The following is a 24029-nucleotide window of genomic DNA, read 5'->3' on the forward strand; positions in this document are numbered from 1 at the left end:
TGGCTAAGGAATGGGAATGGAAAAGTCTTGGGGGGGGGTGTGGGGAATGTAGTTGGAGGGATTTGGGGTAATGGAGAGAGTAAAGGAAATGGAAGAAAGTGTCAAACAAACAATATCAAAGAGAATCAGGGCAGTTGATTCCCATTCCCTTTGTTGAATACCCCCAACCAAACGCACCCTAAAAGTGATCATGACTCAAATCATAATTGACCATTCCATCCTGATTAGACCTATTCGAACCCCAACAATGACCCAATAATTAGCATAGCTATTTTTGCTTGAATGTGCGATTCCATGTCTCATATTTCTCCTTGATCTAATCTTATCTGATATTTCAGGAAGAGGCAATGCATTAAAGTATTTGTTACACTACTGTTTAAATGAATTTTACAAGTTGTAATTTATTACTAATCGTTTATCACGCTGAAACAAAAGTCAATACAAATGCCAATAATCTTAATTTGCTATTTAAAAGAAACAAAGTACAAGCATCATCATGTTTAAAGATGTTTCTTCAGCAACTAAACATCATTGGCTAATAAATACAAGTAATAAAAATAACTAAAAATCATAAGTATCATATAAACAAGGAATTCTATAATTCAAACATAGAACAATTTTATTGATAAGTTGTCAGAAAGAACAAAATCATAGTCTTGTGACACATATTCTCAGTTTAACACCAAAAAAAAAAAAAAAAAAAAAGATATTATATGCAAATGGAAGTTAAATTTGGACTACCCATTCAGTTCTCTGCTGAAGCTGCAAGCTTGCTTGCCTTAATACTATTTCTCTACTGTCTGTTTCGACGAAAACAAAAGGCGGATACTAACGGAAAACTCCCTCAACCATCTAGTTCATGGCCTTTAATAGGCCATCTTCATCTTATGAAAGGACTACCTCACATAGTCTTGGGGAAATTAGCAGATATATATGGTCCAATTTTCATGATTAAGCTCGGTGTACAACGAGCCTTGGTCGTGAGCACAGCAGAGATGGCGAAAGAGTGCTTAGGCGGCACCAATGACAAGGTATTTTTAAATCGCCCCCAAACAATCTTTGTAGAACACTTGGCTTACAATGGTGCTATGTTGGGGTTTAGCCAATATGGTCAATATTGGCGTGAGATTCGTAAGATTACTACTATCGAGCTGCTGTCAAACCATCGAGTAGAGATGTTTAAAAAATGTCAGGGTCTCAGAGGTAAGATCAGCCATGAAGAGTATATCAGATGTAAGGTCTGAATCAACTGACATGAAACAATGGTTTACTGATGTAAGTATGAACACTATAGTCAAATTAATTTCGGGCAGGTCAATGAAGGAATGTTACCAAGGAGAAGAATATAACAACTGTGTGAAGGTATTCAGGGATTTCTTCGAGTTGGCAGCTGTATTTGTCCCTGCTGATGCACTGCCCTTCCTGAGGTGGTTTGATATTGGAGGGTACGAGAAAAAAATGAAGAAAGTTGCAAAAGAGATTGATCATATAGCTCAAAGGTGGCTGGACGAGCGTAAAAACAGAGGAAGCTCCAAAGAGGCACAAGGAAAGCTAGATTTCATGGATGTGATGCTTGGTATTTTCGAGACAGGACATGAAATGGCTTCCAAATTCGAAACTGATACAATCGTTAAAGCCACTTGCACGGTAAGAACTTTTATTTTTAGTTTTTACTCATTTTTCAAATTTCGTTTCAACATTAAGTGTATATGATGGATTCTTAGATAAATTTAGTCTAATGTTTCGACAAAATCATAGAAGATATTGACAGCATGTTTTCATTATTTGAGATTTATGTTGTGAATTGAGCTTATGTGGTCTGTGATTTGAAGTAATTTTGAGACTTTCATAACGAGGTAAAGAACAAATTCTTCAGAGTTGTCTACAATTTAGAGATGACAACTCTGCTGCTTGGTATAATTTGGAAAATTTAACATTAATAAGTTTTACAACAATCTAATCACATAAGAAAAGGTCTTATTTTGTCTAATGAAAAATTAGATTAATAATTTATTTTAGAATTAAAAAATTTACTCGCCACCTAAGCAAAAGTGACGAATAATATTTAAGAATTTTAACACATACATAAAAACAACGAATAGAGAATAATTAAAATTTAAATTATTTTTGAAAACCAATAATTATCTTCTCTTAAAAAAAACAAAAAAAAAACACTAAGTAATAATTATCTATATGGATGCAAATTTTTTATCGCAAATATTTTTAATCTTTTCCTAGCAAATATTATAAAAGTTTGATTTTAATAATGTACTCGCGAATAAAACTAAATCTCATATGACTAATTTTCCATAATTTTTAATAGTTAAATGATTATAAATGAGACTAACATTTTAAACGGAACGAGTATATTAAATAAACGAATAGGCAAAAGACTAAGACGAATAAAACTAAATCTCACATGACTAATCTCCCATAATTTTTAATAGTTAAACAATTATAAATGAGACTACCATTTTAAACAGAACGAGTATATTACATAACAAAAAACTTATTTTGATCAATAAAAAAAAACTAGATTTGTCATTTATTTTATGAATTAAAAATTTAAATTGTCATATAAGCAAAATTAGTGAATAAGGTTTGAGATTTTTAAATTCAAGTGTCACACAAAATTAATAAAACAACAAAAGATAACTTTAGTGTTAAAATTAAAAAATTATCTTATGATATTAGATATTTTATCCATATATTTAATGAATGATATTCATAAATATACAAAATTTTAAATTAAATAAAATAATTTATTAGAACCGTGCATCGCACGGGCTTACATCTAGTATATATATATAAAGGGGAGTTTTTTCCCGCGTTTGTAGAGAGCCACGTAGGATTTTTTTAATTTAAAAAAAATTATAGAGCGCCACATAAATGTGCGATGTAGAGTTGGGATTTAATGTGTGCCACATAGGTTAAAAAATATTAAAATTATAAAAGTCAAGGTGAAAAATAACAATATATATCATCTATCTTTATGTACTAAAAAAAAAAAAAAAATTATGTGCTATACGTTTCACTGGCCCAAGCAATCGATCATATATCTCACCAAGAACATAAATAAAGAAATAAAGTATTGATAATTATCATCTATCTTTATGTACTAAAAAAAAAAAACTTAAAAAATTAATCCTTTTCACCTACATGCATTATCTTTTAACAAACATTACTGACTTTGTTCCTTTAATTATGATAAGCAAATTTAACGTAAGTTAGTTTGCTCATAGTTGATATATTATTAGTCAATATGTTTCAAATATTATTATTTCTAAGGAAAAAAAAAAATTAATTAGGAAAAAGATAATAATGATTACAATTTTAATAATGATAAAATTTAAGTTAGGAAAAAGATATGAATTGTTTTAATTAGCTTATGATTTGTTATTATTATAAACAGACATTAATTTAATCCACACGCCACCAAAGAATCACGCAATACTTCATACAAAGCAATTTACGACTTTATATTGTGGTTTAAGAAAATGTACGTCTAATTCCTTAAACTCAATTTTTTTTATGAATTAACAATGAATATGATGAGGTATTCACAAATAATATTATTTTGAACTACTCCGTATTTTTTTTCATTGCATTGTTTTCTTAGGTCTATTTCGTTGATTCGAGAACTTAATTCTTCCAAAAATGATTGGAAAATTAAAGTACGCGTCAAGGCTTTTTGATATATTGAACTTTCGGAAACATAATAGTTTGATTAGTTTGGACATGGTTTTAATTGACGAAGAGGTATGCCTTTTATTTTATTTTTTTTAATAATAATATATAATTCTTTTTTTGAAAATTTATTGTGTAACTTACCATATTATTTTAACTTACAATATTTTTTGCATATGTAGGGTGATTATGTCCATGCTTCAATCAAAGGAAAATTTGTCCAACAATTTCGTTCTAAACTGGTTGAAGGCAAAGTTTACACAATTCGATATTTTTCTGTTATACCTAACAAGAATGAATATCGTGTTGTGAGCGATAACAAGATAATGATACAATTTTTTCAAAATACAACTGTCAAGGGCGTTGCAGATAATAATAAAATTCCGTTGCATAGATTTGATTTTGTTCAATTGCAACATTTAGATAAGTTCCGTAGTAATGCTACACTCCCCGGTATATATTTTACAGATTTTCTATTTTTATTTTTAAAAAATTTCTATAGTGTTATCTTTTGCTTAATTATTTTTTATAATTATTTTTTTTGTTTCGTACATCACTTTGTCCTACAAGATGTGGTTGGCATGATTGTTAACGAAATTGGAGATTAAATTGAAATAGAAGATAAATGGTAATTATTATTTTAATATATTTGTATATATTATTATTATTTTATCAATTACAATTTACTAAGATTTATATTTGATTAATTTTATATTTATTAGTAAATTATTTGTATTTTGATATCATGGTTAGTGGACAACGAATCCAATTAAAGATTTGGGATAATGTATTTCCCAAATATTCAAGACAAAAAGACCTACTTGCTGACTCTACTAAGCCTTTTGGTATAGTTGTTACTTCAACAATGGTCAAATATTTTAATGGTAAGTATCATATATTAGTTATTATAATAAATTATTTTTTAAATATTTACAAGGAATAACCTAATTTGCCATTGTCATTTTGTTTACAGGAAAAATTAATCTAAATACTTCTGCATCAACCAAAATTTATATTGAGCTTCAAATTTCCGAGGTTGATGAATTGAAATCTTTATGGAGGTATGTTATTTCAATAATTTTATTTTTTTATAATATTCTTTCTAAATATATATACCTCTTATATATGATCATTATAATGCAGTGAGAAGTTAGATAATGCAACCATTGGAAAACTTGAAATTCAGAGTATTAAGATTGGACCGAAGAAATCAACTCTAAAAAAGTTGATATTTTAACGCTTATGAATCATGTACAAAAAACTTTAGAAAAAAGGTATTTTAACGAGTGGCTTTTGGCTATGGGTGATGAAAGACTTGAAACAAAATCTGAGGACCACGAAGTTGAAAGGACTTGGATTGAAATACCATATGAATATTTGGCTGACGTTGGGGTATCTGAACTACATAAGATAGTGGAAGCCACTTACCCAGATTTTGAGCTAAGAAGATCTGACAACAACTATTTAAAGGAAAGGGCTATACTCACTCCGTTAAATGAGACCACAGACACCAAAAACGAGTACATGATGAGCCTCTTGCCCATAGAAGAAAGGACCTACAAAAGCTGTGATGAAGTATGCTTATCTTCTACTGAATGTGACCAACAATTCTCAGAATACCCAACTGAATATCTAAACAGCTTAAAATTGCCAGGATTACCGCACCACGAGCTTAAACTAAAGGTAGGAATGCCAGTCATGCTACTTCGAAATATAAACCCCCCACAAGGGTTGTGTAATTGTTGTGCGACAGCGGAAGCAAAGGTCGCACAACAATTGGTATCAAGAGCTCAGGTTCAATCCTTGGAGAGTTTCTTGAAGATAACAATGGCAGGAGATTCAACAATAAGAATTGAGAAGTTTACCGGGAAAAATAGTTTCGGGCTATGGCAAATTAAGATGAAGGCTCTGTTAAAACAACAGCAGATATGGCGTCCGTTGGCTCCAAAGAGTACTACTTCGGAGTCAGGAGACGGACCGACTGACTCGCAGTTAGAAGTTATGGAAGAGAAGGCACACTCTACCATATTACTTAGTCTTGATGATCAAATCATCACGGAGGTTGCTGATCAGGAAACGGCGGCTGGATTGTGGCTGAAGCTGGAGTCATTGTATATGACTAAGTCGTTGACCAACAAATTATTACTGAAACAGCGGTTGTTTAGCCTCCGGATGCAGTCAGGTACTTCCTTACGGGAACATCTAGAAAAACTTAACTCTATTTTGCTTGATTTACGTAATTTAGATGTTAAAATTGATGATGAGGATGCTGCGTTGATTTTACTTGTATCTCTACCGTCTAGCTTTGAGAATTTTGTAGAGTCTTTTGTTGTTGGTAAGGATTCTATAACCTTAGAAGAAGTGAAGGCAGCACTTCATACTAGGGAACTCAGAATGAAAGCTACGAGTGATAATGGGGATAATGGTAGTGGGTTATTTGTTAAGTCCGGAAAGTCTAAAAAGAATAAGGGGTTTAACAAGGGGAACAATGCTGGGTCGGGTGCTGGAAACGGCAAGGATGGATCTAGTAAAACTACTACTAAAACATGTTATTACTGTAAAGAACCGGGTCACTTTAGGAATAATTGTCCGGTGAGGAAAAACAAGTCCCAGGCTGCTGTAGTTGAAGAGAAACCGAATGAGAGCTATAATTCAGAGGAAGATTTAGCATTAGTCAGTTCTGCTAGGTCTGATGATTTATCTGATAACTGGGTTCTAGATTCGGGGTGTTCGTTCCATATGTGTCCACGTCGAGATTGGTTTGATACATATGAACCTCGCAATGGGGGTATGGTTATAGTCGGTAACAATGCTCCATGTAAGGTCACAGGTATTGGTTCCATGAGGTTGAGGACTGTTGATGGGCGGAGGTTAACTTTGACTAATGTACGGCATGTTCCTGCTTTAGGAAAGAATCTGATTTCATTGGGTACCCTGGATGAATTGGGGTACAATGGTGTGTTTTCAGATGGGGAGTTGTGTATTTTCAGAGGTTCTGAGTTGGTACTTAAGGGTATCAAAAGGAACACCCTCTATGTTTTTGAGGGTGTTACACTGCCTAGTTCTGCGGTTTGCGCATCTGTATCTCACCAGGAGATGACTAAGATTTGGCACATGAGGCTTGGTCATATGGGGGAGAAGGGGATGCAGCTATTGTCCAAGAGGGGTCTTCTATCCGGGGTCAAGGTTGCCAACCTTGAATTTTGTGAGCATTGTGTGTTTGGTAAGAAACACAGGTCAAAGTTCAGCAAGGGTGCTCACATTACTGATGCAGTGCTCGATTACATCCATTCAGATTGCTGGGGTCCATCTAGAGTTGAAGGTATGGGAGGTTACCACTATTTTGTGTCATTTGTTGATGACAAGTCCCGATACACATGGCTTAGGTTGCTTAAGTCAAAGGATGAGGCCTTCAAAGTTTTCAAGCAATGGAAAGCTTTGGTGGAAAATCGACAAGGAAGGAAGATCAAGAAGCTACGAACGGACAATGGGCTAGAGTTTTGCAAAGACGAGTTTAATCAGTTCTGTGCAGATGAGGGTATAGGTCGGCATCATACTGTCAGGAAGACACCACAGCAGAACGGTGTAGCAGAACGGGTTAATCAGACACTGCTAGAGAGAGTCCGATGCATGCTCTCCAATGCAGGGCTTGGGAGGAGGTACTGGAGTGAAGCTGTGTTAACAGCTTGTTATGTCATTAATAGGGGTCCTCATTCTGGAATTGATTCCAAAATTCCGTTTGAGATCTGGAGTGGTAAGTTGCCTAATTTTTCGAATTTGAAGATTTTTGGTTGTGTTGCTTATTATCATGTTATTGAGGGTAAGCTGGATCCACGAGCCAAGAAGGGGTGTTTTGTTGGGTACGGGGATGGTGTGAAGGGGTTTAGAATTTTTTCACCTTCGGAGGGTCGGGTCATTCTTAGTAGGGATGTTACTTTCGATGAAAACACCATGTATTCAATTAAAAATGCAGAGATTTCAGATTTGAGAAGGGAAGGAGACAATTTATTACAGACAGATGGGGTACTTGAGGTACATCAGTCTACCATTGCTGATTTACCTCGGGTACAATATATTGATGATGATGCTGATGTTCCAGTGCCGGGTACTCCTGAACCTGAGATTACTCCTACTCATTCTAACTCTGGGGATGAGGTGGAGCAATCTAATCAGGGGTCATCTAGTCAACCTGACACCATTCTTGAGATGCCTAAACGAGTTATCAAGAAGCCTGTTAGATTGATTGAAGAGATGGAGGGAAGAAATTGCTGTGTTGATGCGATGACAGGTTATGCATTGAGTGTAGCTGATGATGTAGAGTCATTTGAACCTGCCACATATAAAAAAGCAATTAGTTGTAGTGAGTCTGCGCAATGGCTTGCCGCAATGGGTGAAGAGATGCAGTCCCTTTACAAGAACAGAGTGTGGGAACTGGTAAAGGTACCGGAAGGGAGGAAGCTTGTGGGTTGTAAATGGATTTACAAGAAGAAAGAAGGGTTGTCGGAAACTGAGCAAATACGTTTTAAGGCTAGGCTAGTTGCTAAGGGGTTCAGTCAGGTAGAAGGGGTTGACTTTGTTGAGATATTCTCACCTGTGGTTCGACATACTTCTATCCGTGTGTTATTGTCAATTGTAGCACATTTTGATCTTGAGCTGGAGCAGTTGGATGTTAAAACGGCCTTCCTTCATGGCGATTTGGAGGAGGAGATTCTGATGAAGCAGCCCGAAGGATTCGAAGCTCCTGGAAAGGAACACTATGCCTGCAGATTGCTAAAGTCATTGTATGGACTTAAGCAATCCCCCCGACAGTGGTACAAAAGGTTTGATTCTTTTATGGTTTCACAAGGTTTTGACAGGAATTCATATGATTGCTGTGTGTATCATAGTAAGCTGGATAATGGTTCCATGATTTATCTTTTGTTATATGTTGATGACATGTTGGTTGCCACAAAGAATAAATCTGATATTGCTAGATTAAAGGAGATGCTTAACTCGGAGTTTGACATGAAAGACTTGGGTGCAGCTAGGAAGATTTTGGGTATGGAGATCTACAGGGATCGGGCTAGAGGTAAGCTTTTCTTGACTCAGAAAAGCTACATTGAAAAGATTTTGTCTCGTTTTGGGATGGAAAAATCGAAGCCTATAAGTACGCCAACTACTGTTAGTTGTAAGTTGTCTTTGTCTATGTCACCTCAATCAGAGGAGGAGTTGTCTTATATGTCTAGAGTTCCATATGCAAACGCGGTTGGTTGTTTGATGTATGCTATGGTCTGTACTAGGCCGGATATTGCGCATGCTGTTAGTGTTGTAAGCAGGTTTATGGCTCGACCTGGGAGGGAACACTGGCAAGGGGTGAAAAGGATTTTTCGCTACCTGAGAGGGACAGCTGATATTGGTCTTGTGTACGGGAATGGTAAGGAATGCTTGGTCACTGGGTACAGTGATTCTGATTATGCAGCTGATGTGGATACCAGGAGGTCTGTGACTGGTTATGTGTTCACTTTGGGTGGTTCTGTGGTTAGTTGGAAGTCTACATTGCAGTCATCAGTTACGTTGTCAACTACTGAAGCTGAGTATATGGCTCTAACTTCTGCAGCTAAGGAGTCTATTCGGCTCAAAGGCCTAGTAGGTGAACTGGGTATTGCACAGGATTTTGCTACAGTGTATTGTGATAGTCTAAGTGCGATTTGCTTAGCTAAAGATCAAGTACACCATGATCGGACGAAGCACATTGATGTCAGGTATCATTTCTTACGTACTGACAAGAGGATTAAGGTGAAGAAGATTGGGACTGCTGACAACCCGGCTGATTTCTTCACTAAGCCTGTTCCGTTTAGCAAGTTTAAACATTGCTTAGACTTGCTAAATATTGATTACTACGTGATGTAGTAGGCCCTGAGGGGCGAAGTTGGGGAGCTCCTGGTGTAGGTGTGTTGGCATTAAGGTGGAGCTTGCCCGGGGCTTGTGATGCAGGTGGAGCATTATGAGTTGTTATACTTGGAGACGAGTATGTGATGGGTCTTGGTTGAAGACTTATCGGGATGTATGGCTTATGCATGAGTCCTGCATCGGGTTTGGCTTGAGATGTTTTTTCACTATGTCTTGATGGGGTCGTTTGCTGACTACGAGTTCTCGTCAAGGTGGAGATTGTTGATAAGTATATTAGGTGACTCGTACTTCGTAGCTTTGTCCGCCCGATCGGGCGGACATTGCCCGGTCTGACCGGGCGGAAGAAGAAGAGGTGCCTGGCAAATTCGTTGAAGAAGCTGCTCTCGCGCCCGACCGGGCGAGCCTTCGCCCGACCGGGCGAGCCTTCGCCCGATCGGGCAGACCTTGCCCGGTCTGACCGGGCGGTGGGGGTTGGATACGTTGAAGCATTCGTATGGAGTCTTCTTCTCGCGCCCGATCGGGCAGACCTTGCCCGGTCTGACCGGGCGGAGAAGGAAAAATACGGAACGCGGATTTTGCGGTTTTAGGTTATCTTATTTTATTATCTTTTTGCCCAAGTATCTTTTAATTAGGGATTAATATAAAACCTCCCTAATATCAGTATTAGGGTCAAGAGAGACAGAGTGAAAGCCGTTCTTGAGAAATACAAGAATCATCTTTGTAATCTTTGCAGTTTATAGTGAAATCATTCGATCTCGGTGCCCGTGGACGTAGCTATCACATCGATAGTGAACCACGTAAATTCTTGGTGTTGTTCTTATTGTTTGCATTGAATTTCTTTATTGTTTTCTTGTTTGTTTTCGACCTTTGCTTCCGCTGTCGCACAACAGTAATGGTACTAGACTGGTTATAACCCACCTAGGAAAGTTTGTAATTGAAGGAAGGATCATAACGGGGTCGAAACAGGGTAACAAATTCCTAATTCCCAGAATTGTGATGACATCTACGGACACCAAATTACCTTTCATATTAAAAAGAAGACAATACCCATTAAAGCCTTGCTATGCCATGACAATAAATAAGAGCCAGGGCCAATCGCTTTCATATGTTGGTGTTTACTTACCAAAGCCCGTGTTTAGTCATGGACAACTCTATGTGGCAGCATCAAGAACTACTTCTCCCGAGGGTCTAAAGTTCTTCATTGATGATTCCTACCAAAAATACAAAAGGCATACAAGGAACATTGTCTACAAGGAAGTATTCTCAAACTTGCCAAGCATGGTAGAGGATAGCCTCTAAAATCTTTTAAAACATTTGACATATGATAATCTTTGTGATTCAGTTCCCATGACTGTTATTTTATTTTATTTTTTAATTTTTTTTTGTAGACATCCAATGACTACTATTAAAGTTAAAATTTTTCTTCATTACTACTTTTGTATTTCATAAGTACAGAGTAAACACTCATTAGTAGCATCTTTCATCAAGCGTTGTCATAGTAGTCCTGTTTTGGAGCTTTGGAGTAAATCATTATCTGATGTTAAAGCTGTTTGGTTAAAAATGTTTAATACTGTTTATATCAAAATCATATTTTGGTAAACATATTAGTCATCATGTATGGATCTTTTACTTACTAAAATTGACAAATTTGCTGTTCAAATTTCAGTCAAAGTATTACAATTAAGGAAGGTAATCATTTTATTAGGAGCCTCTATATATGATTAATTTTTAGTTAAGCTGTTTTATTTAATAGTACTCACAAGATTAAGGACAAAAGTCAACATTGAAGTTGTACTAATTTAGCCTTCTACCAACCTATTTCTATCATTAACTTTATTTCGACAGCATAAACATCAGGTCTACCCAACTTATCTACATAATCTCTCTGTTTTTTATTTTTTTTAAATTTGGTAAATAGAAATTTAACCAAAAATTAAGAATTTGTTATTGGAGTTTAGGTTCAGTTGATGTAAACAGAGAGTGAAATGATAGAGAAATTGATAAAATTAAGCAATTAACTGAGTCAAATTTTCAATTCTTCATTTTGGATATGGAGGATAGTGTGATTGATTTCTGGGTTTGATTTGATTTGGTTAGGGTTAATAAAAGTTAATGAATTGATACAATAGAATAAAGAAAAGGGAAAGCTGGTAATAAAAAAATACGAAGTACATAGTTAGCGTGAGGAAAACAATTCCCAAAAGGAAAGTTTATAAGATTTCTTTTTTTCTTTTTTTTTTTTTTTTGAAAGAAGGAAAGTTTATGAGATAGCTAAAAATAAAAGTCAAAGATATTTTTTATTTTGAGGTAAAAAACATGGAGTAATTATTATGGATAATGAAGTCTGTTTTTTACACTACTACTACAAGCTAAGCGACATAAAAAATCGTGTGTGTCAATATATCATGCTCGATTATTAGTATTCTCTTTTCAGATGAAAGGTTTTTTTAAAAAAATAAAAAAAAAAGACAAAATTGAGAGGGATATTTTGGGAAAGTGAAATTTATCACCATCACCATCACGTAAATATAGAATGAATATATTAAAAAGAAAAAGAAAACAAAAACAAAATCAAAAATTTATTCTTATAGATAACAACTAAAAAAATGATAAAATTTAATATTAACAAGAAAAAACAAATCTTAAAAAATGATATGAATAACAATTAAAAAAGAATAGATTATAAAGAATGATAAAATTCATATAGAGAAAATATGATGGATTGTATTTCCTTATAAATATGCCTTAATTAATTCACAATACATAGAACAACGTTAATTGTGTTTTTTTTTCATAATCAGATACCCCAAGATTCATGGCTACACAAAGTGAAAATTACAATACCTTCGAGGATGCAATAGTAAACAAAGATACAACTAAGGTTGGAGATGAAGATGGAAAAAAATTAATCTTATCACCGTCATTGATTGGAGGCACAAGAAATATGTACCAGAATTACAAAGAAACAATATACTCTACACACTACATATTTAGGGCTACAAAAGGAAATAGGATAATCCTGTCAGCGTCATTCACAGGAGACCCAAGATACCTAAATCAAAACTACAAAAAAAGAATAGAGTACTCTATATAGAGGTGTACAAGAGATCATTCTATTTGAACATCACAAATTGTTTTTTTTTAAAATTTTTTTTGATAATATAATAATAATAATAATAATAATAATAATAATTTTTTAATATTGAAATATTTTTATTATTCTTTTTGATTTTTGACATTATTATTATTATATGCTGATAATTTCTGGTAGCTCTGTGGACTATATAATATAATATACTGTATAATTGGTCATCGGTCCATTAATGAAAGTAATAGAGTTATGACTTGTGTAGTTGCGTTGGCATGCATGAAACTAATATGTTCCTACGGTTCAAATCAATTATAACACACATGTAAATTAAAGCATTTTTTCCTTTTAACAAATTACATCTTTTGCAATCCAAATCCAAATCCAAAATGAACACAAACCGCAACACTTACCAACTATCCTAATGTCTTCAAATCCTTTTAATATTATTATTATTATTAGTATTAGTATTTAATAAGACACAAATCTTAAATAATTTTAAAAATAAACCCGTGCGTCGAACGGGCTTCACACCTAGTATTATCTAATTGTTAATTAATAAGTTTCCAACCTCGAAACAATTTAACATTTGTGTTTATTGACTAATTCATACTTGGTATTTTACAAACCAGGAAAGGATATAATGCTTCCTAATGTCAGATATAATGATCAATACTCGTAGTAAAATAATTATGATATATTCTATTACTCTTCTACTTGGTAGGCTATGATTTTAGCAGCAGTATACACTACATCAGTAACCTTAACATGGGCACTGTCACTGTCAAGCTGAACTCGACATTGTGGTAGGAAAAGAAAGGCAAGTGGAAGAATCAGACCTCAAGAATTTAGTCTACATGCAAGCAGTTCTTAAGGAGGCTATGAGACTATATCCTGCTGTGCTACTCTCAGTCCCTCGAGAAGACATCACAGACTGCACTGTCAGCGGTTACAGTATTCCAGCCGGTACACAGCTCTTTGTTAATCTATACAAAATACAGAGAGATCCACAAGTTTGGGAAAACTCTTTAAATTTTCACCCTGAAAGGTTTCTCACAAGTCACAAAGACTATGATGTTCGAGGCCAAAATTTTGAACTTATGCCCTTTGTAAGTGGAAGGAGGATCTGTCCTGGTATATCATTCGCCCTTGCGGTTATACAGTTTACACTAGCTAGTTTACTCCATGGATTTGACATCTCGATTCCATCGGATGAACCTGTTGATATGACTGAGGGTTTCGGAATAACCAACCTCAAAGTTACACCACTTGAAGTCATTCTCAGGCATCGCCAACCTAAAAACCTTTATAATTGATCTTTATTATTGTGTATGTCCTATCATTAGTGTACTAAACTGCTAATATTCGTAAACTTTCACAGTATATTTTTGTTTAATTGGTCTTTTAAGATTGTCATCCATCCCGTCAAAAAAAAAATAGAAAAAATTGTCATCCATGTATATTATTATGTACAAGCTAGCTTATTTCAAATCTAGATTATTAGATTACTTTCAAATGTTTAGGAATAGAACATTAAACTAGCTTAGACTCTCTTTTTTTATTATTGATCATTGAGAACTTTGAAGATATTTCTTAGATAACTCGATCTTTGCCCATCAGAGTACCTAATTAATTTTCACAAGATTTCACCGGCTTGTAGCTCCTATCTAAGTAGCCTAGACTTAAAATGTCTCGAAGGCTTGGTTGTACGCTTATGCCCATAGTTGCATATAGATAGAGTGACAATAAAATAAGTGAATCAATTGGTTGTTGGTGTAGTGGTGATTGAGAGTACACTTGGTAGGAAGGACCCGTGTTTGATCTCCCGCAACAACAATTGGAAGGGGAATGAAACCTAATCACCCAGAACTGATCCTCAAATCCGGATTAGCCCAAAGAGTGAACCGGGTGGAACATAAAAAATAAAATAAATAAATAAATAAAAAATTAAAAAAATAAAATAGGTGACATTCAAATGAATGAAAATTTTTCCCTAGGGGTGTGACATAGACTAATCAATAACTAATAAGTCTTGTGTATGGCTAATAACTTTTGTAGTATAAAAGATAACTTTAAATACTTTTAAAAAAATACACTTTAATAATCCCAACTTTCAATTATTCCTCAACAATCCAACCAACTTTCAACTGTATTTTCATTCTTGAATTCTAAACTGGTCAACAAAAGTCAATGACCTCTTATTTTAGGTAACTTGACACATGTCAAAGTGTAATTGGTTCAAAATACTAAAAAATTAAAGAAAAATTCAATTAAAAAAAAAAATTAGACCAGCCAAGCCACCATTGACCCACAACCGCCGACGGTGGTTACTCACCCCAAACCACCATCTCCGTAGCCCTTTCCCCCAAAACCTCCCCAGAAATCGCCCTACCATTGCGAAACCGGCCCACTCTGCCTTCCCCCACCCCCTGAACTAGCCATAGCCGAAACCCTAGCCTTGAAACCTCCCTTTAACCCATGTTTGACCATGGTTAAGGGCTTTAACTAGCCAAAAAAAAAAGAAAATGGGTTAGGGATATAATGACGTCATGGTTTAGGGCTTATAGAAATGTTTGACCATGGTTAAGAGCTTTAACCATGGGTTAAAGTGATATAATGACGTCATAATTGGGTTTAATGGGGGTTTGGTAGTAATCGCAACACCTTAAAATTTCATAACAAGAAAATGGCCTGTTTCCGACCGAAATTTTTCGTCGCTGAAGGCTCTAAATCCGTCACAAATCATGTTTGCGACGGAATTCCGTCGTTGGTATCCGTCGTAAAACCTTTGGTAGGAAATTCATGAATTTTCGAGGAATATTCCGTCGGAAAGGTGTATTCCGACGGATTTTACGACCGAATTTAATCCGTCGCAGAACATATTGACTTTTTGGTTTAGTCCGTCGCTAATTTCCGACAAAATTTTCCGTTGGTGTGCTGTCTACAACGACGGATATTTCCGTCGCAAACATTAATTTCCGACTGAAATTTTCCGTCGCAAACAGCATTTTCCGACCGAATATTTCCGTCGCTGGTAGTGTATTTTGCGACGAAAATTATTCCGTCGCTGGTTTACGACGTAACATTCCGTCGGAAAGGGTGGTGAGTTTCGACGGATTTAACTCCAGTTTTTCGTCGCAAATTTAGTGCTTCCGACCAATATAATTCCGTCGGAAATTGCTTTACCTTTCGAACAAAAATATTAACAAATATTATTATAATTGTGTATGTTCCTGCACCTAATACCTGTGATAATTAAAACTATTATCAAATTGCGAAAATATTAATAAATATTATTTTCTCAAAAGCTATATACATCCAAAAGCTACATAATATATAGTAAGTTCTACAAAAGCGGGAACATAATCAAACGCTACATAAAATTGATCAAATTAAGTGCTTGTCCATACTACACAAACCTAAGCTAAGCTAAAAAACTGTAAGGGTACCCTGGCTTGCTCCTCCACTACCCGAATCATCCCTAGGGTCTCGACGCTGAGGCTGAATGGTGGAACATGTGTCGGTGTTGTTGCCAAATCGACTTATGAAGTCATTCCACCTCTCCTCGGCTCTCCTCTCCATTTGGGCCACTTCAGCTCGAATTTGAGCTTGCATCTCAACTTCCATTTCACTCCGGAGTTCACTGCGGATCTCACTACGAAGAGCCTCGACCCTATGCTCCATCTGATCCTGCATCTGAGAAACAACGGATGGTGTGTACTGTTGTGAAGAGCTAGACACCCGACCCATCCGTTCGCCATAGTACAGCGATGCGCTTTCGCCAAGTCCCCCCACTCGACCCTTCTTGTTGCGACCACCCACAGTCTCCCAATACAACTCATTGTGACTCTTTTTAATCCCTTGGGTGGTGGCTTCTTCAACTTTCTTATGGTAGGACTCCTACAAAAAATACATTATACAATTATATATGGTTTTAATAATTTACCAACAACATCAGTTACAAGTAAAGCAACATATAAGTGAAAATGGAATCAATAAACAATAAAAGAAGCATATTTTAAGTTTAAGGGTCTTTATCCTCAAAATGAAGCCATTTCAAGCCTTTATGGCTTCTTACATGCCTATTTTCTATATTTCTTTACTTTTTAACTCATTCTTTGTCAAACCATCTCATATTTACATACTTATAACATATTATGGGTTTAAATCACAATAAAGAAGCATATTTCTAAGTTTAAGGGTCTTTATCCTCAAAATGAAGCCATTTCAAGCCTTCATGGCTTCTTACATGCCTATTTTCTATATTTCTTTACTTTTTAACTCATTCTTTGTCAAACCATCTCATATTTACATACTTATAACATATTATGGGTTTAAATCACAATAAAGAAGCATATTTCTACGTTTAAGGGTCTTTATCCTCAAAATGAAGCCATTTCAAGCCTTTACGGCCATAAACAAATCACAAATTAAACTAAGCTAACATACATCATTATACTAAACAAAACCAATATAAACTAACATATAATCCCGTACATTATTATAATAAAATATCAACCTAAACTAACATATCATGTCATACATTATTATACTAAATCAAAGCAATTTCACATGTCATGTCTTACATTTTTATGATAAGCCAAATTAAACTAACATATCAACCATTATTATAATAAAATAAACCAAACTAAAGTAACTTAAAATTATCACAAAATAAACTAAACTAAGAATTTTTAAAAATGTCATGTCACTAACCTCAAGATCTGCACTATTTATTGAGATTCAAAGCAAGTAAATGTTCAAATCCTACAAATACTAAAAATTAATATGTCAAATTTTATAATAAAGGTACAATTATTTTGTAAAAAATAAAATATATATATAATAAATGTACAATTACCGGCTGTAGAACGGGAGGTGGTGAAGATGGTGGTGGTTCTGGTCGGAGCGAGGACAATATTGGAGGAGGAATCGGCGGTGGTGGCTGATTGTAAAGGCGCCGGCGGTGGTGGCTGTTCAAAGCATTTTCAGACTAAAATTTAAAAATAAAAGTAAAAAAAAACACAAAACAACACTTACCGGCGGCGGAGAACAGCGTGGTTGGGCGACGCGGGACCTCTGACCGGCGCAATGGAGGCTGTTGCAGACGGTGGTTAATTGTAGTGGAGGCGTGTTTATATTTAAAAAAAAAAAAACTACACTTACCGGCGGCCGACCAACGGAAGGGCGGGTCGACCAACGGAAGATGGATCTCCGGCTGCGGCGAACGGCGAACGGTTTCCTATTCGACGGCGGCGGATCTCCTCTTTCTTCTTTCTTTCGTTCCTCTCTGTTTCTTCCTCTCTCTTTCTTTCGAATTCGCAGCAAATGGACACCAAAAACCAAACCCTTGACTTTTGTCTAATTAATTTTCCGATGGAATTAAATTCGGTCGGAAAATATAGTTTCCGACGGAATATTCCGTCATAAATATATTTACGACGGAATATTCCGTCGGAAACTATATTTTCCGACCGAATTTAATTTCGTCGGAAAATTTGCGAGGAATTTTCCGTCGGAAACTATGTTTTCCGACCGAAATTAACGTCAACCTTAAATCCGTCGTTGATTATAGGATTTGCGACGGAAAATCATGTCCGTCGGCATGATTCGGTCGGAAATTGACCCATTTCTAGTAGTGTTTTTTGCGGTAGTAATTCACAAGTTTTTTAATTTGCGGTAGTAATTTACAAAGTGGTATTAACTTGCGGTAGTAATTGGCAAATTTTCCTACATTATATTAAATTAATGTACACCCGCTTTTTTTTTTTAGAATTTGTGTAGATTAATAGATCTTATTATTATGACAAGTTTTTACTTTATTCATTAACTTAAATTTATTTTGGTTAACATTTGTAATTTTTAGATATAAAAAGATATATTCATGTGTGATCTTATTAGATTCATTTTAACGTGTCTTTAATTGAAATTCAATTTTTAGTATTGATAAATGTTTTACAAAAATCGGGTGTACATATTGTGTGGCGAAAAAAAACAGGAAAGAAATATGGGTAATTTTTGTGCATTTTGGGTAGATCTATCAATTCTGACCCAAACCTAATGATCCGATCTGAATGACCCGACACATGACTTGAAATTGACCTAATATAATGACCAAAAAATGACCCAATCTGATCCATACCAACCCAAAAATGCAGTTGACCTGATCCTGACCCGACATTTGAATTGACCCGACCCAAATTGTTTCACTCGAACAAACCCGATACTTGAAATTGACCCGAACAGACCAATACTCTCCCAAAATAAAATTACCTTATTGAACTAAAAATGTCTGGTGCCAAAAATAATTCAAATTGTCCATCTTCAATAGTAGCCACCCTCATAAAGAATTGGTAGTTCTTACTATAACAATAATTAAATATAAAATTATGATTTGAGTTAGATCTACAAATGGAACAACCCGAATACAACCCGACCTAATTTTGACTCGACCTGAATATGCCCTGAACATACTTGACTCGAAAATGACTCAACCTGAACAAACCCGACCCGAACTCAACCAGACGCGAACTCAACCCAATACCTATCCGAGCCATACCCAAAACCCAAAAATGGTCTGACCCGACCCTTACATGACCTGAATGTTAACTGACCCGATCAATACCTGATCCAAACAACCCATTTGCCAGGTCTAATTATGGGTATTGATAGTTTATGGGTAACTTTTGATGGTTTAAGAGTAATTTTATGAGAATAAAAGTAATTAGGTGTAAGAAGGCTAACTTTTATAGAACTAATGGTAATTTTGTGATAATACTGGTAACTTTTGGTATACAATAACAGGATGTACATTAAACTTATTGTACACTTGATACATACAAAAACTTTTATAATTATTATAAGATAAACTAAACAAAACCTTTATATTTGGTGACTCCAAAGCGCAACCACAAGTTTGATTGTAGTCGAGGTTTCCTCCTAATCTGACCCTAAACAACTCCACCTAATTCGAAGTGAGCCAATCTAGTTTACAATATGCAAAGTATAATAATTTAACTTGACTCAAATTCAAAATGATCCGACCTAACAAGACTTGACTCAAACCCAATTGATGACCAAAAAAATTTGCATAGCTGTTTTTGCTGGAATTCGTCATTCCATGTTGCATAATCCTAGATCAAATCTGATATGTCAGGTAGAGGCAATACATTAATGTATATGCTACATTATTGCTTTAAATGAATAAAATAATTTGTAGCATTGATCGTTTATCACGATGCAAACAAAAGTCAATGCCAAGTGCCAATACTTTTTCTATAGTAGTATAAAAGAAACAACTTACATGCATCATCATGTTTATTTAAAGATGTTTTCTTCAGCAACTAAGCATTATTAATTGGTTAATTCCATAATAAAATATATAATCACATCATATAAAAAAATCCCATTATACAAAGAAGTGATCGAACTATCTCCCAAAAGAAAAGATCTTGTTAATAAGTTGTCTGAAATCAAAAAAATAAAATTTCTCAAGATACATATTCTTATTTTTAGCACCAAAAAGAGCTCTAAATGCAAATGAAATTTGAATTTGGACTACCCAGTCAGTTCTCTGCTGAAGCTGCAAGCTTGCTTGCCTTAATACTATTTCTCTACTGCCTGTTTCGACGAAAACAGAAGGCGGATACTAACGGAAAACTCCCTCAACCATCTAGTTCATGGCCTTTAATTGGTCATCTGCATCTTCTGGGAGGACTTCCTCACATAGCCTTGGGTAAATTAGTAGATAAATATGGTCCAATTTTTATGATTAAGCTCGGTGTACAACGAGCCTTGGTCGTGAGCACAGCAGAGATGGCAAAAGAGTGCTTAGGCGGCACCAATGACAAAGTATTCTTAAATCGTCCCCAATCAATATTTGTAGAACATTTGGCTTACAATGGTGCGATGTTGGGGTTTAGCCAATATGGTCAATATTGGCGTGAGATTCGTAAGATTACCACCATCGAGCTGCTGTCAAACCATCGGGTGGAGATGTTCAAAAATGTCAGAATCTCAGAGGTAAGATCAGCAATGAAGAGTATATCAGATGTTAGGTCTGAATCAACTGACATGAAACAATGGTTTACTGATGTAAGTATGAACACTATTGTAAGATTAATTTCTGGCAAGTCAATGAAGGAATGTTACCAAGGAGAAGAATATGACAGGTGTGTAAAGGCATTCAGGGACTTCTTCGAGTTGGCAGCTGCATTCGTCCCTGCTGATGCACTTCCCTTTCTGAGATGGTTCGATATTGGTGGGTATGAGAAAAAAATGAAAGCCGCGGCAAAAGAGATTGATCATATAATGCATAACTGGTTGGAGGAGCATAAAGAAAGAAGAGGATCAAAAGAGGAAGAGGGGAAGCTTGATTTCATGAATGTGATGCTTGGGATTTTCGAGACAGGACAGGAAACGCCTTCCAAATTCGAAACTGATACAATCCTTAAAGCCACTTGTGCGGTAAGAACTTTTTGCATAATTTTAAAATTTGAGTTTGATGACATCAATTTATTGGATGATCTAATTTTTTGACAAGAACAAAAAATTACACCAAAATCCTGTTTTGCTGCAGTATATCAATTAAGATTGTAGCTATGAATTAAACTTATTAGGCTGCCTTTGATTTGAGCTTACATTATTTGAGAATTTTTTACAGAGGAAAAGAATTTCTTCATACTTGTTTATTGTTTAGAGATGACATTTTTGTTGATTAGTAGAAATGAAATAAATATAATACTCATGTTTTACTTATTTCTAATTGATAAGTTTCCACCCTCTAATTATTATAATATGAAGTATATATGTAACATTATTTGTGCTAAATCATATTCTACTAACCAAGCTAGGAAAGGACTTAATATTTAATTTCTAATGTCTGATATAATAACCAATAATTAGATAAAAATGTTATGTTCTTCTACTTGGTAGGCAATGATTTTAGCGGCAGCATACACTACATCAGTAACCTTAACATGGGCACTGTCACTGCTACTCAACAATAAAGATGTCCTGAAGAAGACTCAAGCAGAACTCGACAACGTGGTGGGCAAAGAAAGGCAGGTGGAAGAATCAGACCTCAAGAATTTAGTCTACTTGCAAGCAGTTCTTAAGGAGGCTATGAGACTATATCCTGCTGTGCCACTTTCAGTTCCTCGAGTAGCCATCACAGACTGCACTGTCAGCGGTTACAACGTCCCAGTTGGCACACAACTCTTTGTTAATCTTTACAAAATACACAGAGATCCACAGGTTTGGGAAAACCCTTTAGATTTTCACCAACATATAACCCCACAAACAATTAAATCAAATAATATAAAGAACAGCAAATTACAGATAAGCTAGGAAAAATCTTCAAAATATATCAGCAACCAAGTATATATGATATTTCTTGCTATGTGGTTGTTAATGCACATTTTTGTTAAAGACTGAAAAAAACTATTGACAACCAAAATCTAAATTCAGAGTTTCAGACAACTAACCAAATAGAAATAAGCTCTGAATGGAGTTTCACAACCCCATCAAGTTCTCGGTTGAAGCCGCCACAGGCGTGCTTGCGTTCATACTAGTCCTTTACTGTCTAGTAAGATGGAAATGCAACGATAACAATACCAAATTTGATCCACCTGAACCATCAGGTTCATGGCCTATTATTGGCCATTTACTACTTTTAGGAAAACTTCCTCATGTAACCTTGGGAAAGTTAGCTGACAAATATGGTCCAATCTTTATGATCAAGCTCGGTTTCACACGAGCCTTGGTTGTGAGTTCAGCAGAGACGGCTAAAGAGTGCTTAGGTACGAATGACAAAGTATTCTTAAGCCGGCCTCAGAAGATCTTTGTTGAACTCATGAGTTACAAATCGGCTATATGGGGTATGAGCTCATATGGCCAGTACTGGCGTGAGATGCGTAAGATCACCACCATCGAGATCTAATCCAATCATCGGATTGAGATGTTCAAAGATGTCAGAATATCTGTAATACAATCAGCCTTAAAAGTCCTCTTCGATGATTGTAGGATCAAGGGAAGTTCGTTAGTTGAAATGAATCTATGGTTGAACGACATAAGCTTGAACATTATGGTAAGACTGATTTCGGGGAAGTTGTTGAAGGAATTCTACCAAGCTGAGAAATGCAATGAGTGTAGTCAGGCATTCAGGGATTTCTTCGAATTGGCGGGTGCATTTGTTCCTGCTGATGCACTTCCCTTTCTAAGAAGGTTTGATATCTGAGGGTACCAAAAAAAAAATGAACAAGGTTGCAACAGAGATTGATCAAGTAGCACAAATGTGGTTGGAGGATCATAAGACAAGGATCTCTAATGTGGCTAAAGAAAAGGATTTTATAGATGTGATGCTTGGAATTTCCGAGACTCAACAGGAAAAGCTCTCCGAATATGATGAAGATACCATCATTAAAGCTGCTTCCATGGTAACAACTTTTTCATTCATATTCATATGATTAATTAGTTAATAAATTAAAATTTGATGTTTTTGCGAAACAGAGTAAGAACATAATTTGTTTTTGTTTGACTGATTAGACATTGATTTTAGCGGGATCAGACTCGACATCAGTAACACTAACATGGGCACTGTCATTGCTACTCAACAATAAAGACGTCCTGAGGAAAACTCAAGCAGAACTAGACAATGTGGTGGGTAAAGAAAGACAAGTCGACGAATCAGACCTCAAGAATTTAGTCTACTTACAAGCAGTCCTCAAAGAGACAATGCGACTTTACCCTGCAGGGTCGCTTTCAGTCCCAAGAGAAGCCATCACAGACTGCACCGTGAACGGTTACCACGTGCCAGCAAGTACTCATCTCTTCGTTAATCTTTACAAAATTCACAGAGACCCTCGAGTGTGGGAACATCCTCTAGACTTTGAGCCTGAAAGATTTCTAAGGACTTTCAAGGATTTTGATGTTAGAGGCCAAAGTTATGAATATTTGCCTTTTGGAAGTGGTAGGAGGATGTGTCCTGGTATATCCTTTGCTCTTCAGGTAATGCAATTTACGCTTGCTAGTTTACTCCATGGATTTGAGATCGCGACTCCATCAGATGAACCTGTCGATATGACAGAGCATTTTGGACTAACCAACGTCAAAGCCACACCACTTGAAGTTGTCCTCACACATCGCCTTCCTCACAATCTTTATTCGTAGCTAAGATATTGCAATAAATTTGATCTTCATTTGTGTAACTCTAATAATAACGTTTTGACACTAGCATGCTGTTTTTTTAGCATTTGTCATATCATGTTTACATTAGAATTTTAAGCACAATAAAGCTATCATTGTTTACAAGACCTCTAAAAATACAGAATTTTGAAATTGCATCAATTTTTAATTAAGTAAACTG

General features: G+C 35.5%; 3 protein-coding genes and 1 pseudogene across 4 annotated transcripts; all 4 read left to right on the forward strand.

Annotated features, from left to right (window-relative positions):
- The first annotated feature begins 395 nt into the window (after positions 1-395).
- Positions 396-14110, forward strand: LOC110695568 (annotated as a pseudogene).
- Positions 3649-4331, forward strand: LOC110695575. The gene is made up of 2 exons (XM_021872792.1): positions 3649-3759; positions 3870-4331. The coding sequence occupies exons 1-2, from the start codon at positions 3658-3660 to the stop codon at positions 4293-4295; spliced, it is 528 nt and encodes a 175-aa protein (XP_021728484.1). The 5' UTR covers positions 3649-3657; the 3' UTR covers positions 4296-4331.
- On the forward strand, positions 4378-5421 carry LOC110695583. Its single transcript, XM_021872799.1, has 3 exons — positions 4378-4571; positions 4661-4748; positions 4831-5421. Exons 1-3 carry the CDS (start codon positions 4433-4435, stop codon positions 4922-4924), a joined length of 321 nt encoding a protein of 106 aa, XP_021728491.1. The 5' UTR covers positions 4378-4432; the 3' UTR covers positions 4925-5421.
- Positions 14111-19968: 5858 nt separating the features above from the next.
- Positions 19969-24024, forward strand: LOC110695589 (cytochrome P450 CYP82D47-like). Of its 2 annotated transcripts, none has more exons than XM_021872809.1 (2): positions 19969-21130; positions 23210-24024. In XM_021872809.1, the coding sequence occupies exons 1-2, from the start codon at positions 20198-20200 to the stop codon at positions 23831-23833; spliced, it is 1557 nt and encodes a 518-aa protein (XP_021728501.1). In that variant the 5' UTR covers positions 19969-20197; the 3' UTR covers positions 23834-24024. The 2 variants fall into 2 exon arrangements, with proteins under 2 accessions (XP_021728501.1, XP_021728497.1); XM_021872805.1 differs by lacking the exon at positions 23210-24024 and adding an exon at positions 21599-22897.
- The last annotated feature ends 5 nt before the right edge of the window (positions 24025-24029 follow it).

Source organism: Chenopodium quinoa, unplaced genomic scaffold (genome assembly GCF_001683475.1).
Source record: "Chenopodium quinoa cultivar QQ74 unplaced genomic scaffold, ASM168347v1, whole genome shotgun sequence".
NCBI lineage: Eukaryota > Viridiplantae > Streptophyta > Magnoliopsida > Caryophyllales > Amaranthaceae > Chenopodium > Chenopodium quinoa.

What these genes read in the sequence shown, in the direction of transcription:
- LOC110695575 (XM_021872792.1), top strand. Translation starts at nt 3,658, where the DNA reads ATGATTGGAAAATTAAAGTACGCGTCAAGGCTTTTTGATATATTGAAC. An exon ending in TGGTTTTAATTGACGAAGAG is followed by an intron (nt 3,760 to 3,869) that starts GTATGCCTTTTA and finishes TTGCATATGTAG; the next exon opens with GGTGATTATGTCCATGCTTC.
- LOC110695583 (XM_021872799.1), top strand. Translation starts at nt 4,433, where the DNA reads ATGGTTAGTGGACAACGAATCCAATTAAAGATTTGGGATAATGTATTT. An exon ending in AATGGTCAAATATTTTAATG is followed by an intron (nt 4,572 to 4,660) that starts GTAAGTATCATA and finishes TTTTGTTTACAG; the next exon opens with GAAAAATTAATCTAAATACT. An exon ending in GAATTGAAATCTTTATGGAG is followed by an intron (nt 4,749 to 4,830) that starts GTATGTTATTTC and finishes ATTATAATGCAG; the next exon opens with TGAGAAGTTAGATAATGCAA.
- LOC110695589 (XM_021872809.1), top strand. Translation starts at nt 20,198, where the DNA reads ATGCAAATGAAATTTGAATTTGGACTACCCAGTCAGTTCTCTGCTGAA. An exon ending in TCCTTAAAGCCACTTGTGCG is followed by an intron (nt 21,131 to 23,209) that starts GTAAGAACTTTT and finishes TTGACTGATTAG; the next exon opens with ACATTGATTTTAGCGGGATC.